General features: G+C 32.8%; 1 protein-coding gene across 1 annotated transcript in view; it reads right to left on the bottom strand.

Annotated features, from left to right (window-relative positions):
• Window positions 1-18,079, bottom strand: part of FMN2 (formin 2) — a 370,023-nt gene that overhangs the window by 122,672 nt on the left and 229,272 nt on the right. The window contains 5 exon segments of the mRNA XM_029933337.1: window positions 11,236-11,356; window positions 11,500-11,559; window positions 14,710-14,856; window positions 16,745-16,874; window positions 17,037-17,128. Of these exon segments, the coding sequence (XP_029789197.1) occupies window positions 11,236-11,356; window positions 11,500-11,559; window positions 14,710-14,856; window positions 16,745-16,874; window positions 17,037-17,128 (550 nt within the window).

Below are 18,079 nucleotides of genomic sequence, written 5' to 3'. Positions count from 1 at the left end.
CTGTGAGGACCCTCACCTTCCATCTCCGCAGTCCCAGCTGTGAGGACCCTTACTTCCCTTCTCCCCAGTCCCAGCTGTGTAGAGCCCCTTCTTTCCAACCTCTTCAGCTCTGGCTCTGCAGGAAACCCCTGAGCTCCCTGATTTCAGCTCTGACGGATTCTTCTTCCTGCCTTCTTCAGTCCTGCTTTGTGGGATTCCTCCTCTGAGTCCTCAATGCCAGACTTGCAGGGGCCTCCATTCAAGCTGCTCAGGTACTCTTTGCCTAGGTCATACCCTCTCCAGAGGACTTTCCAGTCCCGTAGAACTCTCCAGGAATTTCTAGGTCCTTTGATAACCCCAACTTCCTAGCTCCCCTAGCCCTAGGGATTATAGTTGCTTCCAACATTACCTGAGCATTCCCTTTTTGATTATTTCTGTTCTCCTAAATGTGCTAACCTAATTTTCTGTATTAATTCTATTAAAATAATAAGTGTGGTTTCTGCTTTTCTGACTTCACTAGTAGAAGCAGTAAACCAAAATTAATGGATTATCTTTTCCTAAGTACTCAGCATCTTTCTGACACTAGGACTTAATTTATTTCTTATTAATTGCTTGTATATAAAGTCTGGTTATTTGTTCACCAGAAGATATGCCAGTGTTTTAGATTATTATTTCCCCAAAAATGGTTTTCTATTAGTACAATCCATCAGCAAACATATATTTAAAGTCATTTAAACATAGCTTGTTCTTTTAATCAAACTTCACATGTTCTTTAATTGTTTTTACTCTTGAATTAGCTAAGCTATATAATTTCTTCAGAAAGAACAAAAAAGTCTGAGTAATCACGTATTTTAAATTCATGTGGTCCAGATGATAAAATTTCAATTCTAATTTGAACAGATTCCTAGGTGGTTCCCTGTTTTTATTTCTTCTTAAATAAAATGATTAAAGATATCATACTATATAGGAGCATATACAGCATGTACATAACATATACCCAATTTCCAATGTTTGAAACAAACTTAACAAATACTTTGAGTCCTATGTGCTCCCTATATTCTGCCCTTGGGCCAAGAGACAATGCTACCTTCAAGGTTTCAAATTAAAGCACATCAACTTATACTGCTCTCATCGGTATAAAGGAGTGCTCACTACTTCACATCTTTGCCAATATTTCATGTTCTCTTTCTGAACTTTTTACAATATTTTTTTTTAATGTTTATTTATTTTGAGAGAGAGACAGAGAATGAGCAGGGGAGGGGCAGAGAGAGAAGGAGACACAGAATCCAAAGCAGGCTCCAGGCTCTGAGCTGTCAGCACAGAGCCTGATGTGGAGCTTGAGCTCATGAACCAGGAGATCATGACCTGAGCCAAAGTCCATCGCTTAACAGACTGAGCCACCCAGATGCCCCTCTATATTTTTGAAAAGTACACTACTAATCTGTATCCTGAGATGGTTCCTGAGACTTACACTTTCGCATTTAACATGCTGTTGTGTATCTCTGCAAATCTCTGTCTAGATAACTACCAGTGTAGCTTCATCAATGTTCTCCTACCTGGCAAGTGCATTCAGAAGGCTTCCTGAGAGAAATCACTTGCGCTGAGTACAGAAGCAGAAGTAGGAATTTGCCAATTTTAAATGAAGAAAGAAATAACTGCAGAACCTCAATCACAGAGAATGAGACATCTGGATGGAGATTGTTATAAATGACTTTGAACCCACAGTGACCACATACTACATATGTGAAGACTATGCTTTCATGTGATAATTTGCTTAAACTGGGTCCCTGTGCAAAAGGGCATATTACATCTTTAAATTAATCTAGGTTTCACAAAAAGAAAAACAGTTTTCTAAAGTTCACTTTGTAACACAATCATGGGTAATTTATAAAATTAAATATATCTTAACTCAAAATGTCAGAGAACTAATCACCTTTAATTAGCTGTGGTCAGAAAAACAAGTGATTAGTGAAAATGAGAAAGTACAATTTACTAGTTTTTTCTAATATGAATAAATGGCATCAAATCTTAGAATTGAATGACTGATGACTTGATTTTCTTCTCATGAACTCTCTCTTCCACTAGAAAATTACCACTGAAAGCAATGGAGATAGATGCAAGAGATTTACAGCATGAAAATTCTAAAAATCTTGAAAAATGTTTATTTGAATTAAGTGCATGTGCATTTTAATATGGAGGGGGAAAGGAGGCATGCTAACAGAGAAAAAGATACTTGACCCTAAATTTGGAAAAAAATATCAAACAATTGAAACATTTCCTTCCTTTTGTAAAGAAATATAAACATTGCAAACAGCAAAACATGGTAACCCACTTAGTGTTGACATGAAGGAGATTACGGAGCGATACAGCTGCTTTACTTCACCGTCACTGCCCCTAAACATTAGAAAGATTACTGGCTTTGGGCTTTTTCACACCATATATATGCACAGTTTTGATCCTATTTATGAATTCTGCTGTAATGAGCCAATTCAGGTGTGAATATGTTTTACCCTCAGATGTAAACTTGATATAAATTAAAAAATACTTGGCCTCACAGATCAATAGACAATCAAAGCTGAAATAGTTGCAAGACCAGTGACTTTGTTCATGATCTTTCCCATGCTTGAAACTGTATTTTCCTTTCTCCTGGAGAGGATTTTACTGATCTTTCCAAGTACAATTTAAATATAATTTTTCAAATATATTTAATCATTACCTTTTCTGTTTCTGTAGTATTTTATTTATATCACTAAAAATATTTATTATGCCACACAGCAGTAATTCATATAATCATTGGCCTTCTCATTAGGCAATGGCCCTCTTATTAGAGTCTATGTTTTATTTGTGCTTTCTATTAATATAATGAAAATTTGTTGAATGAAAATTAGAGTATTAGTCTATAATATCTCTAAGATTCCTTACAATCTGAATCTAATATGTCATCAATATCTGAAAAAAGTAAGTTTATTGTTTTTGATTTAGCAATTATGATTCTAAGAATCTATATTAAGGAAATAGAGATATAGTAAAAGCACTATGAATAAAGATGTTCAACATATTTCTTCAGAGTAGGGAAAACTGGGAAAAGTCTAATTTTTTACAAGAATCAAATTACTCACTAAATTATGGCACACTCATAAATTATGGCACACTCATAAGAAGGATTATTATGAAATCATCTGAAATGGTTTTTGAATTGTATAAAATGGCATGGGAAAATGCTCATGTTATAATTTTCAGTGGGAAAAAACATGTAAGTTATAAAAGTGAATACAGATGTCTAGTCAAATAGAATGATGAATGCATAGGCTGAGACTTCTGCTGAAAACATAGCAATAAATGAAAACATAAAGAGAGAAAACCAAATAACACAGTATATTTTCAAAAATGGTAATGTCTCCTTGGACCAGAAATATTAGAGTTGCCCAAGTTAATAAGCAGTGCTGAAGTGAGAGGTCACTGGAATGTGCAAGTAGAGAAGAAGGTAAAGATCTTGGTTATGTAGAGACTGGTGAAGGAAGAATTCACATAGCCAGAAATGGAACCAGACTCACAACTGAAAGCCAACCTGTGGCAGAGTTCCCCAAATCATGAAAGGAGGATGAAAACAGCAACAGTCCTGTGTGCCTGGGGCAGCAAGCAGAGGCAGGCACAGTTTTCCAGGAAAAACCTCAGCTAAGTCATTAACCAGCTTGATATTGAATGTGCAAGAAGCCTAATATGCATGCATGTAAAGGTACATGTAAGTGGGTGAAGGGCAGGAGCCCCAGGCCGCTAATACGAGCTTGGGTTCTGGCCTGGGAACCAAAGACAGACCAGGTCAAAGCAATTGAAAATATTGAGAGAATGCAGGATTTAAGGGGTCAGGAGAAAGGAGAGAGCAAGCGACAAATTGATTAATAGACAGTTATAGTCAAATCCTCAACTTGTAACACAAAAGCAATAATAAACAATACATACATAATTGGGTACATATGGTTATGTCCCAACTGAACTTTATTTACAAAGGCTGTAATTTTCTGACATTTGTTTTAAGTCCATGTTTCAATACCAAAATGAAACTAATGTCTAGAAAAATAGCTTAAAATTATTGACAAATGAAGGATGGATTAATTTTAGATGAAACAAAAACTATAGAAAATCCAAAAAGGTCTTCAATATATTTTTTAAACATCAAAGAGACAAAGGAACGATAATATCCAAAATAAGAACAAGAAATTACTTTAAAGTAAAAATAGATGTAATAAAAATCATATTAGAAATCTTGGAAACAAATATATCATGATTAGTTGCACTGATATTACAAACATTAGATTGGACAGAGTTGAAGAGAGACTTGATGGACTAGAAGACAATGTTGAGGAATGTATGAAGACTATAGCAAAAAAGGTGGGGTGGATTTTTAAAATATGAAAGAGAAATTAGGAGATATAGAAAGTTAGACTAAGTGGCTCTAATATACATCTAAAAAGAGATTCAAGTAAAGGGAAGAAAAGTGGTGAACACTGAACAGATAATTGTTGAGAATTCAGAAGACATGAAGGTAAACATCAGTTTTCAAGCTGAAAGCTCTCACTAAGTACACAGCCAGATAATGAATGAATGAATGAATGAATGAATGAATGAATTCATACTGTGCATATTGAAGTAAAGCCAAAAATGAGTAAGGATAATGACAAAATTATAAGTCATCCCAAAAGCAGAAGAAAAGTATCTTCAAAATACTGATGAAAAACCAAGTCAACCGAGAATTCTATAGTCAACAAAATAATAATTCAAAAATGAGGAGGATTTTTTTCAGCCATTTTTTGGACTAAGAATTTCAGACCCATCAACACTCAGTGAGAGAACAACCAAATGAGATGGAGTAAAATTGATCTAAAAATGGTAGCATAGTAACTGATTTAATATTGATAAATATTATTATGTAAGGATTATAAGACATCAGTAATTTTGAGAAGAAAAAGGTTGGGACTAGAAGTCTGAAAAAAACACTAGAAGAAAGATGGAGTTTAATTATTACACAGAATGTTCTAAAGCTCTCATCTTATTTGGAAAGACAAATATAGTTTAGAGCATGCCAAAAAGTTATATAAATTAAGAAAATATGTTAAATATTTAAATTCAATAATTTATAGAAATTAATAGAAACATTATCTATGGTTTCCAAAATGTATTAAAGGATTCATAGGAAGAACACTGAAAAATTAGTCAAAGCAATAAAGAACCAGAAGAAGAGAATGTAAATGTGAGTTAATTAAATGACCTAATATAAAGTAAGGGATATAAAATGGATGAAAATTATATGTATCATGACTCGAATGGTATATGCATGCAATACACCATATACAAATACAATAAATATTAACATTATTTATCATTAGACTGTAGAACCACAGATAAACATACTTTCTTCTCTACATTTTTCAGAATTGTCTGTTATTCCTATGCTGCAATGATATTCGTTTTAAAATTATAATAAAAGGTTATTTTTTAAAAAGCTATTGGTTCCATTTGAACTGAGTTTATAATATCATTCTTTCTTTAAACAAAAAAATTTACAATTGTAAATAAAATTTTTCTAAACAAAGGTAAATCAGTACAAATAATTTAAAGACTGGACTTTCCAGTATATCTCTAAACAGAGATATGACTTCAATGTGAAGACATACTTCATGAATTTTAAGCATTTTTCAAGTCTGGTATTGAAGGTAGGAGAGGGGTAAAGGATACAGAAATAATTTGCCTGAGAACATTCTTGCCCAGTTCCAGTAACTTGTACATGTTGCCTTGTACATGTTGAGTTGATTTAAGTCATGTGGCAAGTGCTACAATTTCTAACTAAGAAAGGCACTGGAACAGAAGTCATCATTTGGCATGACTGCATCAAGAAAAGCTGCTGACAGCCAGATGAGATCAAAAGCAGATCAGGTTGCTTAACAAACTACATGACACTGAGCTCAGAAGGCCAGAGGAGCACCCTGAGGAGCTGTGGAAACCTTGGGAACAATTATAGAAACCAAACATAGTGGATGTTCTTATAAAATGCTAAAATGAGATTCAGTTATTTTATTAAAATGCCTTAGCCATAACACATTATTTCCCAGTCTTCCTTAGAAATAAAAATCAAGTCTGTAAGCAGAAATAAAAAAAACCAATAGAAGCAGAAGATGGGTAACTTAATGGTTATAGTTTCCTTTTTATCAAACTAATCACATCATTTATTCTATGTGTTCCTTATGAATAGCCAATATTTATTAAATATTTATTAAATGGAAAGCATTGGGATAAGCTCTGCTTATACATCAGCTGTTTTTGAACGTCTTAAAACAACTGTCTTCTGGAAAAAAAATGAATTAAAGTGAACAGGCTATTTGAATTCTTGAATTTTCCTAAATGAATTATCTAATTTGATCACCTAGAAGGAATAATTTTTAATAAGCTATTTATCAAAGTAGACATTATTTTAAATGATATCAAAAATAGCATAATCTAATAATCTACCATTTAACACCCATTTAGTCATATCTATTTATACCCATTTCATTTCAAAAAGGGACACAAGGCAGTTTTATTTTGTGCCTTGTTAATAGGAAATGTTGCATTAATGCTAAAACTTTCCCAGAAAATGAACTTAAATTTCAGCTCTTAAGATTTCCTTTCTTGTGTCACAAAATATCATTTCTCCCCAATGGGAAAACTCAAATTTTGGAAAAGCAAAACATAAGAGGTATGATTAAATAATGATTTTTTTGTCAGTATTTAAAGGATACCTCACAGTTTGACAGCCTGTTTAAACAGTTCTTCAACTAATCTCATTTTTTAAGAACACTGATATAGAATCACATTAGTTCATAAACTATAGTTTTATTTCTCCACTTTCACTGTAAGCTCCTCATTGGAAAATGCCATACTTCTGTTGATAACATGGAACCAGGTTTGTATTTCCACCGACTAGAGAAACTACCAGATACTCTGTGAAAAAAGTACTCTGTGGTCAAATAAATTAGGGAACTGCTGTCAACCCTTCTTTCAGGGAACTCCTTAAATTCTCTTTTTTGTACCCAGCAGTCCTTACATTCATTTGGTCGTGAAAGTTCCCACTGGTTGAGCAGCAAATTGTAACAATCCATAGACAAATTAGAAAATACCATTTTAGCAAATACTATCAGTGATAGTTGAGGGAATAGGCTTTTTAAGAGAACTTTGTCTTACCCCAATGGAAAGTAGAAACTGTGGGGCTTAACATCATCACCTTCTCAACCCTCTGAAGTACTAAAACTTGCTAAAATGCTCCTGCAATGTTGAATCTGTGTAGTGAACCACATCGCTTCAAAAGACAGATGAGCAAGAAGAAACAGTCCTCAGTGGCACTGATTACTTTTCCGTTCAAAACCACTATCTGGTTGGTGTGTTAGTTCCCTTGCTTTAGGTCTAAGACTCGTGAGAACTTGGCATTTTCATTGCTACCGTATATTTAATAACTGTAGTAAGAAACTATGCAGATGGAAAAATAAATGAGGTAACATTCCAAAGTGATCAACCAAACAAACAAAACAGAAATTCCCAGGTAATAAGACTACCATTCCACTTATTTACTAAATCACTGGTAAACTACAAAATCCTACTTTGCAAGACTGAGTTGTTGATCAAAGTATGAAGTATTTTCCAGATATTCCAGAAATGCCCCCAGAACCATATCAGAGAGAGAGAGAGAGAGAGAGAGAGAGAGAGAGAGAGAGAGAGAGAGAAACAGGAAGCAGAATTTATAAGCAAACAAAGATACCTGGCAAACTGTGAAGTATAAAACATACTACACAGGAATGGTTTGGGTTTCCCATGGTTTTAAGAAATCATTCTTAAATACATAGTAACAGAGTATTCTTCAAATGTAACATCGTTTTATGTATCTTTTTAAATGAAGCAGTCATTCTTGGGTTCAATTAATGAGCACCCATATTTGAGGCTCTAAGGGAGAACATCTAAGTGACATAATTTCATGCCTCCTTGTCAGTGATACTAATACCTTTGAATATCCGTGGCAACTAGCAAATGCCTAACATGCACCAGGACTATAAATGACTCCTATTGAGTGTTTAGAAAATATAAGCAAACTAAATAATGTTGTACTGTGGATTTAAATCCATATAAAAGTATCTGTGATGAAAATATAACTTTATAAATTTGATTATAGATCAAAATTTTGTATAAATATTTCAAAATTGGGATACAATCTCTTAAAATGTGATATCACATTTGATTTATGGATAGAGGTAATCAAGCCTCTTTATCCAGTAATGCAACAGCAAATGAAAATCTCACATAAATTTATTTATTCCCTCTCTATGCTTAACAGATTGTAGCGGGGGTCTTACACAGACACCTGAGGCATTCTTGACTCTGCCAGAAGAGCCCTCATGATCATCAAAGGAATAAAGACATTTTACATACAAAACAAAACAAATACATATAAACTATCTGTTCTATAAAAACATTACCTTTTCTCACATAAAATCTATAATCTATCTTAAAAATTATCAATGAAGTATAATTGACATATAAGATTATATTAGTTCTAGGTAAACAATATAATGACTCAACATTTGTCTACATTATGAAATGATTTACAAAAGTCTACTTAACATCTATCAACAAACATAAATTTTTTCTCTTGTGATGGGAACTCTTAAGATTTCCTTTCTTAGAATTTTTGAAATTGTTAATACAATATTACTGACTAAAGTCTCTTGCTGTATATTACATCCCTGTGACGTATTTATTTCATTATTGTAAGTCCGTATATCTTGATCCCCTTCACCCATTTTCACTACCACCAAAACCCCTCTCCTCTAACAACTACCCATCTGTTCTCTGTATCTAAAAACTTTGTTTTGTTTTTTTATTTTGTTCTTTTTAGATTCTACATGTAAGTGAAATCATAAGTATCTTTTTTGTCAGAATTATTTCATTTAACAAAATACACTCAAGGTCTATCATACTATTGCAAAGGATAAGATTTCCTTCTTTTTTACGGTTCAGTAATATTCCTCTCTCTGTGTGTATATACATATACATATACATACATACATGCCACATCTTTACCCAATCATCTATTGATGGACACGTAAGTTACTTGCATATCTTGGCTATTGTCAATAATGCTGCAATGAATAGAGGGGCACATATAGATTTTCAAATTATTGTTTTCATTTTCTTCAGATAAATACCCAGATGTACAAATGCTTTATTTGATGACACTGTATTTAAATTTTTTTAAGGAAACTCCATACTGTTTCCATAGTAGATACACCAATTTATACTACAACAGTGCAGGCAGATTCCTTGTTTTCCACATCCTCACCAACACTTGTTGTTTCTTGTCCTTTTGACACTAGCCATTCGGCCAGGTGTAAATTGATATCTCACTATGACTTTAAATTGCATTTCCCTGATGATTAGAGATGTTGAGCATCTTTTCATGTGCCTCTTGGCCATCTGTATATCTTCTTGGAAAAATGTGTATTCAGATCCTCTACCCATTTTTAACTGGATTGTTGGTGTTTTTGTTGTTAACTTGTTTGAGTTCTTTATATATTTCCGATATTAAGCCCTTATTGGATTTATCATTTGCAAATATCTTCTCCCATTTAGTAAGTCGTCTTGTCATTTTGTTGATGGTTTCCTTCTCTACACAGAAGCTTTTTAGTTTGATTCATCCAATTTTTTTATTTTGCTTTTGTCGCCACTGCCTTTGGAGTCAGATCCAAAAAACAGTATCACCAACACTGATATCAAAGAGCTTAACTTCCTATGGTTTCTAATCTTACATTCAGGTCTTAACCTATTTTGAGTCAATTTTTGAGTATGGTGTAAGATACTGTCCAGTTCATTCATTCATTTGTTCCTTCCTTCCTTTTTCTTCCTTCCTTCCTTTCTTCCTTCCTTCTTTCTTTCTTCCTTTCTTTCTCTCTCCCTCTCTCCCTCTTTTTGCATTTGGATGTCCAGTTTTCCAAACTTCCATTTATTGAAGAGACCATCCTTTCCCCATTGTATATTCTTGCCTCCTTTGTCATAAATTAATCGACCATATATGTATGAGCTTATTTCTGGGCCTTCTATTCTGTTCAGTTGATCTATGCCAATACTGCACTGTTCTGATTACTCTAGCTTTGTAATATAGCTTGAAATCAGTAGGTACGTACAATGCTTCCAGCTTTATTGTTTCTCAAAATTGCTTTGGCTATTTAGAGTCTTTTGTGGTTCTATACAAATTTTTGGATCATTTGTTCTAATTCTGTGAAAAAGGCCATTGGAATTTTGATAGGGATTGCATTGAATCTGTAGGTTGCTTTGGGTAATATGGACATTTTCAACAATATTAATTCTCCCAAACAATGAATACAGAATAGATTTATATTTGTATATTCTTCCGTTTCTTTCATCAATGTCTTATAGGTTTTAGTGTACAGATCTTGCACATTCTGAGTTAAATTTATCCCCAGGTATTTTATTATTTTTGATGCAGTTGTAATGAGATTGTTCCTTTAATTTCTCTTTTAGATAGTATATTATTGGTGTATAAAAATGCAACAGACTTTGCATATTTGTATATTGATTATGTACCCTGCAACTTAGTTTATTACTTCTCATAGTTTTTGGTGAAGTCTTTAGGGTTTTTTGTATATAAAATGTCCTCAGCAAACAATGACAGTTTACTTCTTTTTCTAATTGGATGGTTTTTATTTTAAAATATTACTTTTAATTTAGAAATCTGAAGAATTTTAGACTCTTCTAAATGATTGAACAGAAGACTTCATGACTGATAATAAGATGTTATACATGCATGTGTTTTTTGAACAAATATGTGAAAGAAGGTTTTTGTTCCCAGGAACGTTCATAAACCACATCTTGTGCGAGTATACCAATGGAGGATAAGAAGGAACTATTTATCTTTTAACAACATAATGATAAATGGACAAATGTTCTTGGCTATAAAGTCTAAACAACATGATCAAACTGGCTTCTGATGAAAGGGACTGCTATTCAAATAACCAATATATTATTCAATATATAAATGTCTAATCTTTTAAAAAACAAAAGAACTAACCTATTGGCAAAATTTTTCTTTTGCCACACTAAAAAAATGTAGTTTTACAAAGCTTAACAAGATTTACTGTCTTAAAAAACATTGAAAAGTCAGGGTTTTTTTCTCATTAAAAAGCACGTATAATACAAAAATGAGTCTTTATACGTTACCTTTCAAGTCTTTCTTTAGTTTTCGGAGATCTTTTTGAAAATCTTCAAACTTCATCTGTGAGGCCTGAAAAAGGTCCTGGGGTTCTGGCAGTGGAAAAACACACTGTTCTTTTCCAGCATCCTAATTAGCGAAAAACACATACTTTTAAAGCAAATCAGCATCAATATAAAGAAGAACAATATAACGATGGCAATGGCGAAACAAACACTGCAAATCACTCAACAATAAACAATAACAAAATATCACTGTAAACATTGTCTTACCTCATCAAAATTCCGAAGATAGTAGGAAACAATGTATGACAAGAGGCTTCTGCTATTGTCCTAGGCAGAAAGACAAAAGTAAAAAATATATTTAACTATTAAATTACAGTGTCAAATAAAATAGATTCCAGTAAATCAGTATACAGATGTGAACATTTAGAATCAAATGTGAAATTCTATATTTCAAAGTACTGCAGCAACTACAGCTAAGGATTTCAGTGTCAAGAGGATCCCCATGTTCTAATCTAAGATCCAAGTGGAAGCCCCGCTTGTTCAAGAGTGGAGACCCAATGGTGAATACTTTACTGTTTTACCCTCTTTTATCAGAAAATTAGTTCATTAATTATCATGCCTTATTTTTAAAAGGTATAACTACTATCTTATCTGAGATGATTCAAGACTGCCAGCATTTCTACACCGCTTCTGGACCAGCTGGTAGCACTGTGACCGTGCACTGATCGAGGCTAGTTAGTATGGAGATTAAGAAAATAAAGTTAAGTATTCTTTCAAGTAAGCAGGAGCTTGAAAAATGCAAATCCATATTACAAATAGCTATGTAAGCACCTGAGATTATGGAATTAATGTCCAGGCAGCTGTAAACAATGCAATGTATATATTTCTATAGGAAAATATAGAATTATTTCTATTCTAACAGTCTTCAAAGAATACCTTTCTACCTCCTTTACGGCATATTTAAAGGCATTAAGTTCTCATCATTTCTCTTTCTTTTGCATCATTCAAAATTAGTACTAGATACTCTGAATGTGGGAGAACAAATATATATACATATTTTAAAATCATATGACACAAACTACATTCTCCGAAATGTTCAATCTAACCATTACTTTCCCTCTACTTATAAAAAGCAATAGTCTTTAATAATTTAGTTTGACATATGATAATACAGGTTTTAGAGACTTCCTTCATTGTAATATACAATAATACATAATAGTAATATATTATGCAGTAATATATTATAATAGTAAAAGTAATATATTTTTCAGGAATACCATTTACTTGCAAATAATTTAAGCAACTTTCCTTTCTCTTTCCTAACTTAATTCAAAGAAATGGTTAGCAGTACTTGAATGAATTAACAAAACATTAACTGCCTGTTGATAGGCATGCTGAGGGAAAATTCTGAGTGATCTGAGTAATAGTTCTGTCCATGCAGGTCACAAACAATACTAAGAAATAGACACAGTTATATTCATTTTATAGAACAAGAATCAAATCAGTTAGACTGTATAAGTCTTATGAGAATGCAAATGAAATTTTAAAAACATCTTGCTTTTGATTTTATTATGTAATTTTATCTAGGTTACTCCTTAATTATTTAAATTAATAAAATTTAACTTACAAGGGGATTGAATAAGATATACCAACCAATAAAGAAACACATAATCCTTTATTCATATATAATTATGATTATCAGAATCCATTTCAGATTTAACTTATAATATTTTATAAGTTAAATATTATGTTGATGATATTTATATTCCAGTATTATTCGCAAAAGTTACTTGTTTCAATTCAACAATCATTGTTAAGAACTATTCAATGCTTCAAAGAGAGTTTTTGCTTGAACAAAGGTGATTTGTTAGGTTAACATGTTAGAGGTTCCAATGAAAAGTTGTGCGGTACAAATATACTAGCATCTGAACAAATATACCCATAAAAGTCACAAAAACCATATGTTGCTGGTATTCCAAGAAAGGGCTATGCTTTCTTCAATTTTGGAAAAGTAGTAAGCAGTGTTTCACAGAACTCACTGAAAGAATGTTACATGAATATATGAGTGCACGTATGAATGAATGAACAAATGCGTTGTTGACCAACAGAAACAACAACAAAAAAAGTACCTGTTTCTTATGAAGTTGATCCTTGAATAACATAGGTTTGAAAGGAGTGGATCCACTCACATGTAGAGTTTTGTTAACTAAATACAGTATAATACTGGAAATGTAGTTTCTCTCCCTTATGATTTCTTAATAATATTTTCTCTAGCTTACTTTATTATAAGAATACAGTGTATGTTACATATAACATATGAAATAGGTATCAATCGAATGTTATTGGTAAGACTTCTTGTCAACTGTGAGCTATTAGTAGTTAAGTCTTGGGAGAGTCAAAAGTTATGTGTGGTTTTTCAACTGAGCAGGGGGTCAGTGCCCTAAGCTCCACATCATTCAAGGCTCAACTATATTCATTATCTATGAAGAACAATTCTATTATTTCCATTTCTATGAGCCAACTATTTACTTAAACTTAATATTTTAAAATATTTTTTACTGTTTATTTATTTTTGAGAGAGAAAGAGAAAGAGTGTGAGTGGGGAAGCGACAGAGAGAGAGATACACAGAATCTGAAGCAGGATCCTGGCCCTGAGCTGCCAGCACAGAGCCCAATGCAGGGTTCGAACTCACAAACTTTGAGACATGACTTGAGCAAAAGCTGGACTCTTAACTGACTAAGCCACCCAGGTACCCTTAAACTTAATATTTTAAAAACATATCCACAATTTTATTTATGTTCTGTTTAGGTATTCTATCAGAGAAATAGAATTCTATTATTTTCTAAGTTTATATTCTCAGACATTAACTCTAACCATCATGGTTGTTTCCCTAATCTTATATTTTTACTGGCATACTCATAACCTTTTAGATGTGAATTTTAAACAAATACAAGTATAGAAGTAGGATAAATCTTAATTAGTCCTGCGAAAGGGCTTAGGCATCTCTACATATGCCAGTATCAAGGGGACTATGTTATGTAGAAAAACAAGATCATATATTTTATTTATAATCCACTTTCACCCATCTTTGTTTTGTTTTTAAAACACAAGCCCATTAGCCTCCATTACTTAACATATAAGTGAAGAATAATACTGTCTAATTTATCAAAACTAATTAGCCCTCAGACTTTAAAAGGATAAATTTTAGCATACATGGTACTGATAGAGTGAAAAAAATAATTATTTTTATTCTCTACTCAATTATTCATTAAACATAGGATTCACAATTACTTTAGGAAACATTCACAAAATCATAAACATATGATGACCACACTTTTACCTAGCTCAGAACATAAAGACATTTTTGATCTTGGAACATAAACATTTATTTATTAAAACATGTTTACAGTCAAACTTATTGCTAAGCAAATCTTCTAATCCTCAATTCCCTACATTCTTTCATATAAAATACTTACACTGCTTTTGACATCTTTCAGCTTCGGAAGAATGTCTAACCCAAAGCCATCTGCCTGTCCTCGAGTCTTATTTCCACCATTCATGTAGTTGCCAAAAGCAAGAACCAAACCCAGAATCTGCATAACCCCTGGGCCATTTTTTAATGTCTGTAAAATAGGGTAAAGAACATTTTATCTCTTAGACAAAGTTTTCTTTGAATTCTCTTAAGTCAGTGGCAGATATTTATATCATAATAATAATTTGGGGTCACATCTAAACTATATCATTGTACATTATTAGGATATTTTGATAGTAGTGTCTCCAAAGTTAACTTTATTTTTTTAGTTTAAGTTTTTGTTAATATACAGTGCAATATTAGTTTCAGGAGTAGAATTCAGTGACTCATCACTTACATACAACACTCAGTGCTCATTACAAGTGTCCTCCTTGAAACCCATAACCTATCTAGCCCATCTCTCTCCCACTTCCATCAACCCATAGTTTGTTCTCTATTATTGAGAGTCTCTTGTGGTTTGTTTCCCTCTTTTCTCTTCCCCGCACCCCTTCCTATATGTTCATCTATTTTGTTTCTTAAATTCCATATATGAGTAAAAATCATATGGTATTTGACTTTTTCTGATTGACTTATCTCACTTAGCATAATGCATTTTAACTCCATCCACTTTATTACAAATGGTAAGATTTCATTCTTTGATGGCTGAGTATATTCCATTATATATATATATGAAATAAAAAATACATAAATATATAATCTTTAAAAAAATTTTTTTAATGTTTTACTTGTTTTTGAGAGACAGAGCATGAGCAGAGGAGGGACAAAGAGAGACAGAGACACAGCATCCGACGCAGGCTCTATCTAGGCTCTGAGCTGTCAGCACAGAGCTCAATGCCAGGCTTGAACCCACGAACTATGAGATTATGACCTAAGCCAAAGTCGGACACTTAAATGACTGAGCCACCCACGCACCCCTATAAAATCTTCTTTATCCATTCATCAGTCGATGAACATGTTTTGCTCTCTCCATAGTTGGGCTATCACTGATAATCCTGCTGTAAACATTGGGGTACATGTAGTACAACTTTAAATCTGTATTTTTGGGTAAATCCCTAACAGTGCAAGTGCTGGATTGTAGGATAGTCTTAGTTTACCCAAAGTTAATTTTAAGAAGTTGTACCAGCATTGAGAATACAGGTACACATTTATAAACTGAGCCATATCTATGATGTAACTGCATGGAAAACAGTAAGGTTGTAATGTGAGAACTACTAGAAAAGAATGGCATTGGCATCACCCTAATTGCACCTACAATACAAATTTTGGAATAAATTGTGGGAAACCAAAACACAGTTTTAAAGATTAACTTCCAAATTTAGATTTATCCCTGAAAGTTCACACTCACTTCTTCCAAAACGTGAAACTTAGCTGGATTTTGCAAGTATTTTTTTCCTCTGAAAATGTGTCTCTAATAACATCTTACTACTTTTCAAAATGATTTACCACAACCAGAACGAATGGTACTATTGACTTTTGACAAATTGTCTTAAATGGTAATATTGGTAATTTCTGCCAAGCGTTTATTCTTTGTTTTCCAAAGAATATTCATTTTTGGTTGAGTCATACAGCTGTTCCTAAATCATTTGGAAGGAATCATTAACAATTTGTTGAAGGCCCCTTCCAAAACTGAAGGAAAATAAATAAAATGCCTTCAAATCACATTTAATCCAAAGTCTGATGTAGGAAAGGACCAAGGAAAGTAAAAATTTTGTTTTGGCAAAAGCAGAAGGGACCGAAATCCCCGGACGTGGGAACACAATGAGCACAGCACAGCAACTGGCCCATAGCGATGTGCGTGTGGCTCTCCAACTTTTTCTTTGAGCTTGAAACCAATCGTGGTATGGTCTCTTTTGTGGAACTGCTATCCTGCAAATTTATTTGTAGAGTAAATAAAAGAAAATGATTTTGAAATGTGAACACGACTGAACACAACTAAATATCAGAACTCAACTGTTAGCTCTCTATGGACTGTAACCCACCTCACACAATTTCTGTAGCAATTCCAGTTTGCGACGAATTGAGCAAATGCTTTCTGAAAATGTGGACTGGAACAGGATACAAAAGACTCGCTCTGAAAAGTTGGGGATTAGTGACAGTTCATAAAGGAACCTATGGAAATAAAGCCAAGTTAAGAAGGAATATATAATTCATACAAACATATTTATCCTCATATTTTTCATAACAATTATGTACAGAAGATGCTACATTTTCCAAATGGAAAGAGGCTGCTCTATCCCCACTGCCCTCAACAAGGTCCTGAGGTGTTCTTACTGTTCAGGTTTGTCCAGAGACTTGGCATTTTCTTTGTCTTTGGAGGACCGGCCATGCTTTTCAATTTTTTCCAGTTCATCTGACTGTGCTCTCTGGAAAAAATAATGCCAAGCAGTTTACTGAAAGTCTTATGAAATGAATCCCTTAGATTATGATAATCTTAATAAAGCAAAATTCTATATATTTTCATATTTCTTAGCATCTGTTTGTACTAAAGCTTGACGTAACTCATGAAGGCATTTTAAAGTGTAAATATGTTTAATGCAAACCAGATCACCTCCAAACCTTCCAAATAATGTTATTGGCTATTAGTGATCTGCAAAACATTTATTTATTTAAGCATGCTTTAAAATAATATAGTTTTCCTCTCTTGTTTTTGGCTGTTTGTAATACTCTTTAGAATACAAGAATTTCATTTTAAAGTGGTGTGTCTTATTTAGAAATCAATCAAGATAAATTTGGAAGTAGTTTGGTCATAATGCTGTAAGATTTCTAAAGAAAAAAAGTACTTCTTTAACCATTACCATCATTGTATATGGATTTTTTTAGGGGAAAAATACAAGTGAATTATTAAGTCCTGGAACAAAAATAAAAGGTTGATTTTTCTGCTGAATTTTCTTTTTGATATAAAAAAGGCTTTAGGCTTCTTTTCTTCCAAAATATCTTCTTTTATCATTTATAATTACAAGCTAAAATTCTGTCATCCTAAATTTGTTTCTTTGTAGGAAAGTTTCGTCTGCATTTTTAATATATGGTAGAAGATTTTACAGACATGGAGAAACAGGCATCTATTCTTCTTGAGGAAAAATCTGAATATTCAGATTTTTAGTCTTATCTTTATTTTTAACTACTAAAGATGTTTCAACACAGCCAAATACAGTATTTCAATGCATTAAGAAGTGTGAGTAGACTACCATACCCTGAATTTGAGGATTAGAACTTAAACTTATTATTTTAATTATTATTTTTTGTTTAAACATTAAAGCAGTTTAGCCAAGAACTACTATATGAGATAGAGCTTGATAGGTTTATAGAAACTAAAG

The sequence above is a fragment of the Suricata suricatta genome, chromosome 3 (genome assembly GCF_006229205.1).
Source record: "Suricata suricatta isolate VVHF042 chromosome 3, meerkat_22Aug2017_6uvM2_HiC, whole genome shotgun sequence".
In the NCBI taxonomy this organism is placed as follows: domain Eukaryota; kingdom Metazoa; phylum Chordata; class Mammalia; order Carnivora; family Herpestidae; genus Suricata; species Suricata suricatta.
The sequence above is the reverse complement of the archived record's forward strand: the minus strand, read 5'-3'. Positions and strand labels throughout refer to the sequence as shown.